Raw genomic sequence first — 7,454 nt, forward strand, 5'->3', positions numbered from 1 at the left:
TTTCTTGCGCTTTCCTACTTTTCTCGGTCTAACTTCTTCTCCTTTTTTAATTTTTGTAATCGTGTCTTTTGACACTCCGCACTCATTTGAAATTGTTCCAAATGATTTCCCTTCTCTCACTGCAATTTTTACTCGTTCATACTTTTTCATTTTTTCTGTGACATAACCTGTTAATTCCGTAAAAGTAGACATTGAATTATATAGTTTTTTGGCAATATTTGTGTTATGGTAATCAAATTTTTAATCCCAAGTTTGTTTTTTTTATATTTTTCAAGTAAAATTTAAATGCTAAATTTTTTTGTCAAGTAAATTAGAAAAAAAAACAGGTTCGTTATTTGATTTTTATCGAGTAAAGTTTATGACAAAAAAATGAGGGTTAAGCAAAAAAAATATTTACAAATTGTTTGTCTAAAAAATCGGGGCATCCCAGTACAGAGTTTTGAAAAACAGTTTATGATCTGGTTATATATAATATATTTTTGTTATTTAATATTCTAAATTATACAAAGTAGTATAATGTTAATAAATATATAAATTAAATATCAAAGCTCTTTGAATTATAAAATCAATTCTTGGATGTTGAGGATTTTAGCTTCGATGTCGGACTCCAACTTGAGAGTCTTAACTGATTTGGGTAAAGTGAATTTGTTAAGGTTTTTGCAACTATACAATACGACAGTTTCTAATTGAATTCCATTTTCAAATTGAAGTGAGATTAGGGTTTCTGAACAATGACAATATAAAGTTTTGACGGATTTGGGAATAACGAGTTGCTCAATATATATATTGGAAACAATTAGCGATTCTATGTGGGGTGATAACACGATATACTTCCCATAAAAACTCATAATGTTAACATAAGTTATTTCCAAGTCGTACAGATCAAGCAACTCTTCTCTAAAACACTCGATAATTAACTCTTTGACATTTCCAATATCATTGATTTCTTTTGCATTGACTTTTTTTGGAGAGGACAATTCAAAAAAAGTCAATTGATTCAACTGACATTGAGGAATTTGATTTGTAATTAATGTCTGTAGATTTTGAAGTTGGCTCAAATTCACAATGTTTTGATCATACATATAAAGTTGAGTCAAATTGGTTGGTAATATCCAATTATACTCGAAGTCCCTAAAAAATAAATTAAGGTCATACAACGCATTGTACTTACTCAAGTCGAACGTTTTTTCATTACTTTTAGGTTTGTATTCCCAATTATGAAGTTTAACGATTGGGAAACCATACTTCTGAATGACATCCCCATCAATAAGATCATTCAAGTTGCCCGAGATACAGTTAGTCACTTTATATATTTTTTCGTTCTTAATTTCTTGAGCAAATTTGTCGATGTTACGAACAATCTGTCTAACTCGGACGTTGTCTCCAATGGCTAGAATCTGGTTGATATACTGTGGATCACAGTTTACAACAACTATTAACGGTTTTGGCCCTATATTGGTGATTGCATCAATGAAGTCTTCATAAATATCAGGTTTTTCATATTCTTCCAATGGTGTAAATGGAGGATTTTCTATTACAAACTTTACTGTTTTGAGATTCTCAAGAAGACTTAATGGCTTAAAGTCATCCGCATCGACTAATTGCCACCCATCATCTTCTTCTTCAATGTAAAATTCCAAATGTCTCAAATTTGTCATTTTTTCACAATCATCTGGAATGATCCCCGTATTTAAAGAGCGGATTTTTTCAAGAGGAATTCCTTCGACGACGCCTTTTATATCATAAAATTCAAATTGTTTGTGTGGAAATGTCGTGATTGTATTATATCCCTTGTAATTTTGAATTCCATTGAAAAATTTGAGTTCACGTTCTATCGTTGAATCGACAAAGAAAAAGTTCTGCTGGAATGCATTTAAAGTTTCTTGACACTTCTTTGAAACTCTGCAAAACTCGTAAAGGTCATCGACACTTGATAAATACTTCGCAACGTTCATCATAAAAAATAACTCAAGGCGGGATGGCATATGATTATTTTTAAGTTGAAATCTGAACTTTAATATTAACGTTTATCTAAATAACATATACAAACAAAGTCTTTCAAGTTGCAGTTTTTTGTTTAATGCGTTGCAAAAAAAACAAATAATAGCAAACTGTATTCTTTATTTTAAAAAATAAAAACCAAATATTTTTAATTGTAATTAAAAATGGTAACACATGGCAAAACAACTTAAATTGGTATTCAAAATATAATTGATATACAGATAAAATTTTGAGATTATCAATTATTTAGTTACTTTAGTGTCCAAATTATTACTATTTTAATATAAAACAAACCAAATAAAGTTGCATTACTAACTTTATTTATTTTTAAGTAAATTGTTGTAGAGTAATTCTCTAAACGTTGTATCTTTTGCAAAAAATACACAAAAAATTCTTTAAAAAATTAAGAATTAAATAATAAATCATAAAACGGTAAAAAACTGAAAAAAAGATTTTTTGGAGTTTTTAAAAAATTTCCCGATATATTCCAATTATCAACACGTCGGAGCTGTCTTTTTTCAGTTTTATATGAAAAAAATAAAAAAGTTGATGTTTTATTTTTTTGCCGAGTGTAAAAAAAATTAACAAAAGAGGAAAAACCTGTTTGAGCTTTTCTGTGGATTTTTATCTTTGTGATTTTAGTAAAATTAATACTCAAATGATAACAAAATTACTAAAATATTCGAATTATTGTTATTTTGCACCATCTTCAAGTGTTTTATAATTTGTGGTAATTTGCTAAGACAAAGAACGTTTGTCATAAGCGTTTTTGTCGTCACTTGAAATGACATTTCATCAAATTGATGCACATTGATTCATAGAGTGTTAATATTATAAATATACATACTTTCAATTGTAGATATTAGTACGTCTGTTTTTTCTAACATAATTAACTTCGACAACCATCCCTAAAATTAAGTATTTTTATCATAATATTCAACGTAAAACATATTACTCAATTTGATATTGATATAAAAATTTTAAAACGAACTGTTTTTGTTTAAGCCTTTAGTTTTTATAATCAAAGGCATCTTTTCCATCAAGGACTCGATCAGATATTATCGTTTTGAATTTTGGAGATTATTCAGTGAAATTATTATTTAAAAAATTTTCTTTTGGTAGTTCGGCAAAATAATATGTTGTGTTTCATTAAAAATAATTCTGGGAAAAAAACACAAAATATATTCCAGTTATTAATATCTTAAAACTGAGTGACAACGTTAAGGAAAGAACAACGTTTTGATGATGACTCTATTTTCGTTTAAATAATAAGAATTATGTAAAAAATCAAAAAAATGTAAAAAACTGTATTAACAAGAGTATAAAGCATACTTGGTAGCTTTTGAATATTTTAAAAATCCAGTCTTTTTTCAAGCTTTTTTGTTTAAAAGTGCATTTTTTTTACCGACGTATTTTTCTCCAAGTAAATACAGATACAAGAAAAACCAGGGACCAAATCATAAACCAGGGACCAGACAAAATTAAGCTGTTTTATTTTTGGTATAAAGTTTCCTTGTTAAATAAAAATAAACAAATAATCGGGGTTTTGGAGGATATGTTATTTTATTTTCAAAAACCAGGACCAAGTTATAATAGACACACTGTTTTTTTATATAAAATAGAAAAAACTATAAAATATGAAACTCTTAAATAATCATTCAGAGTTGTCTCATTTGTTATAGCCCAGCCGAGCCAAAGTAAAGTTTGTTTTTTATATTGATTTATCTTCCGTTGTTGAATACTTTTAATAGTTATCAATCATTTACCAAATGTCTAACATTCCAATAATTTATTTATTCTTTACTTCATTTTCATTTATTGCGTGAACCACTTTTAATACTGAACAAAAAGTAACTTATCAAATCAACCGAATGAATAGAGAAGACTACGACATCTTTTTTTTGAAATAATGAATGAACGTTTTAATTGAATGGTTGTGTTGAAGTTGAAGATGGTTGAACAAAAGAATAATATTTTATAAATAATAATAATAAATAATAAATAGTAATAAACTTATTATTATAACTCACATTAAATTGTTGTTTATTCATACTTTATACAACACATTCATTTTTTCATCCAGAAAAATAACCGTTTGTAAAACCAAATAATAAGAAAATTACACACTTATTTATATATTTGCCCGTTTTATTGTATAAAATCCGCTTAATATTCAATAGCTAAAATAAGTCTGGTCTCTGGTTTTTCCTGTGGTCCCTGTTAATTCCGCTATTTGTAATCTAAAATTGGAGGTGTTTTTGTAAAATAATAAATGGTACGAAAAAATATTATAAATCTTTCACTTTTTGATTACAGTAAAAAGCATCTATTTGTGGGTTTTATATTTGTGGGTTACGTCTATTTGTGGGTCAATGGACCAATCAAATGCAAAACCCACAAATAATTATTTTGCTCTGGAACTTTGAATTTAGGTACACTTAAATAAAAATTATAGTATTTTTATAATTAAAATACTCTAATATTATTAATATCTTTCATTTTTTATGTATAAAATAGTGAAAAGTATTTAATTCACAATTCCATGATAAACCCACAAATAAATAATTTTCTCTGTTTGAAAATCCACAAATAGATGCTTTTTACTGTATAGTTTTGTTCAAAATGCTAAATTTAAAAATAAAACCTTGGAAAAAAATAACTATTTTTATCTTTTCAAATTGATAAGTTTGTTATTAAAATAATATTACAAAATTTATAAATATATTTGTTTCAAATTTTTTTAGTTATATTTATATTACATATCAATTAATCATATATCAATAAAAAAATATATATTGAAAATAAATATATTATATTGTATTTTCATTTAATTAAGTTAACTACAAAATCAATTACAATTTGTCTTGTAATTATATTAATATAGAAATAATTAAATAATTATAATAATATATTATTATTAATATTGTTTAAAATATAATTAAACATAAATAATAAAAAAGTTAAATAAATAAAAAAAATATTTATTTAAAAAAAACAAATTAACAATAATAATTAATCATTCAGAATTAATAAAAATTAACAAATTAAAATCAAGTAATTATAATTAAAACGATTATTTTAATTATAATCATTCATTGTGTTAATAATTATTACAAATAATTATTCAAATAAAATAAATTATTATATCAGATATATATCTATTTCAAAAAATAAAAATATAAATAAAATTTAATTTATTGAGGTGTTTCATATCAATTGTCAAAATAGGTTTTGAAATCAAAAATCATTTTGTGATTCAAATTACGGTATTATAGTTTTGCAAGTAGACCATTATTATCCAAATTTAAATTAAGAGCATGTTTCATTTGTGAAAAAATATTCTTTTAACAGAAACGAAAGTAGATAAAGTAGTAAGTAAAATATTTACTATTTCTACAAGTTTTGGATAATCTTTCTTCTCCATAAAAGGATAAACATCCAAAAGGTTATAACTTATTACATATCCTGTTTTTGATCAATTCAATGTCAAATTTTGACCTTAAGTAACTACCTTATGATTCTGATTTGATCAAATCCAAATTACTTTCAATAAGAGATTTCAATTTTTCAAGTTCTTCTTTTGTATCTTCGATTTTTTTGGGTATTGTAAAGTCACTTTTTCCTTCAAGTGTGTTATCAAAAAAATATTGATAATTTCATCTGGTTTGTAAAACATGTACGCGAGCCCTTCTATGTTAAAGTCGGTATTATCAATTCCTATTAAATTATTACCATTGATTAGTTCAATATCATTCTTTGGTAATTCTCCGAACATTTCACCGAGGATATTGTTCGCTTCATTCTTGTCAATACAATGTTCAACTTCTTCGATTTCTTCAGAAGTGGTTTCAACAACATCTTCACTATCAATCTCGATTTTATTTTCATCATCATCCATTGAATTGTTTGTACTGTTAACCAAATAATCTGGCAAATTGGAACACTTTTTCAAAACATCAACAAATTGTCTGATATCTTCAGAAGATGAAATCATGTTGAATTTGATATCAAAAATTTGAATAACACTTTGTAATTAACACTGTAAAAAATCCAAGTCAACTTCAGTGTTTGGGGTGTTACAATTCGAGTCATTACCCAAGAAATACAAATCCGAATAATCACTTTTTCGCACATTATTTAAAACATTAATCAGATACATTCGGAATAATTGAACTCGTTCCCCCAAAAAAACAAATTAAAATGATTTTTCTTCTTGGAATACAGTGCAAAAACTTTTCACAAGATACAGAACATCGTGCAAAGCTTTGAAATTCATAAGTGTTTTATCTTTATTCAATTCAAATGTTTCTATTATTAAGTAAAGATTTGTTTTTTAACAAAGATTTTTTTCATGTATGCAATCATATCATTGTGTGCTTTTGGTTGTTGTTGATACAACAAAATCAGACCATAATTTTCTTCGATATCTCTGATATTTTTTACAATCTCAAGCCATCGAGTCCTTGATGCCACACTAAGTGGAGGAGTTTCATACTCTCTAAACAAATAAAATCTTTTCAGAGTATCACTTTGGCAGAAATAAGTAACAAAAGCAGTCATAATTGCAGTCTGATCCATTCGGTTGCTATCTTCCGCGATTAAATTTACTCTGTGTCCAAAACAACTAACACTTTTTAAAGTTCGAGACACTATGCTTCCTTCAATGGTTTTGAGTTTTGCTTTTTTGACCAGATTGTAAAATTCAACAAATAGACCAACGTTTTTAGATGTATTAGAACTTGTTAAATCGAACACCAAAGAAATGATCAAGTAAATTGAAAATTTTATATTTAGTAATCTTGTGAATAACCAATTGGCCATTGCTACTTTACTTTTAGAATGGTTGTATTTTACTAGGAAAAGTGGACAACGTTTAATCACCTCACCAGTTAAATAACGCATTAAAACACCCATAATATCTTGATCTTTTTTAGACTAAGAATCAATTTTAATCATTGTGCATATTCTATTTCTGACTTCTTTGAGATCTCTTTCTCTGCGCATTTCGTTGTATTCATTCATTATTTTACGAACAGTAGAAGGACTTATTGATACCTTTTCGAAATTTTCGGGATTCATACAAAAAAACAATCTTTGATAATACTTAAGAACATCTGCAACTCCGTTCATTTGAGACTCTGAATAATTCAGATCAATAAAAGTCGATGAAATCATATAGGTTAATAACATCTTTTTCAATACATGGAGTGATGATTTTCTTTTTGGTTTGTTTTTTCCTTTTGCTGTTCTTCTTTCGTCTCTTAATTTTTCCATTGTTTCATATTTTTTAAACAAATAATCACACAAAACGAAAAAGCGTTGTTTTGATGTACTTCCACTCTCTGCAACAAACTCTCTAATGTTGAAAAATAACATCTTGTTGTCTCATTTGTTTGAACTTTTCTTTGTGATTTCATTGAAGAAGTTGTTGTTGAATATGTCGATTTTATTTT

The 7,454-nt window shown here is 26.3% G+C and overlaps 1 protein-coding gene across 1 annotated transcript; it reads right to left on the bottom strand.

Moving 5' to 3' along the window:
* Positions 1-557: 557 nt before the first annotated feature.
* Positions 558-1,985, bottom strand: EIN_265830 (hypothetical protein; the record flags this gene model as incomplete). The annotated part of the gene is made up of 1 exon (XM_004185012.1): positions 558-1,985. One exon carries the CDS (start codon positions 1,983-1,985, stop codon positions 558-560), a length of 1,428 nt encoding a protein of 475 aa, XP_004185060.1.
* Between the last annotated feature and the right edge of the window lie 5,469 nt (positions 1,986-7,454).

Source organism: Entamoeba invadens (genome assembly GCF_000330505.1).
Source record: "Entamoeba invadens IP1 unplaced genomic scaffold scaff_1105074725681, whole genome shotgun sequence".
Lineage (NCBI taxonomy): Eukaryota > Evosea > Mastigamoebida > Endamoebidae > Entamoeba > Entamoeba invadens.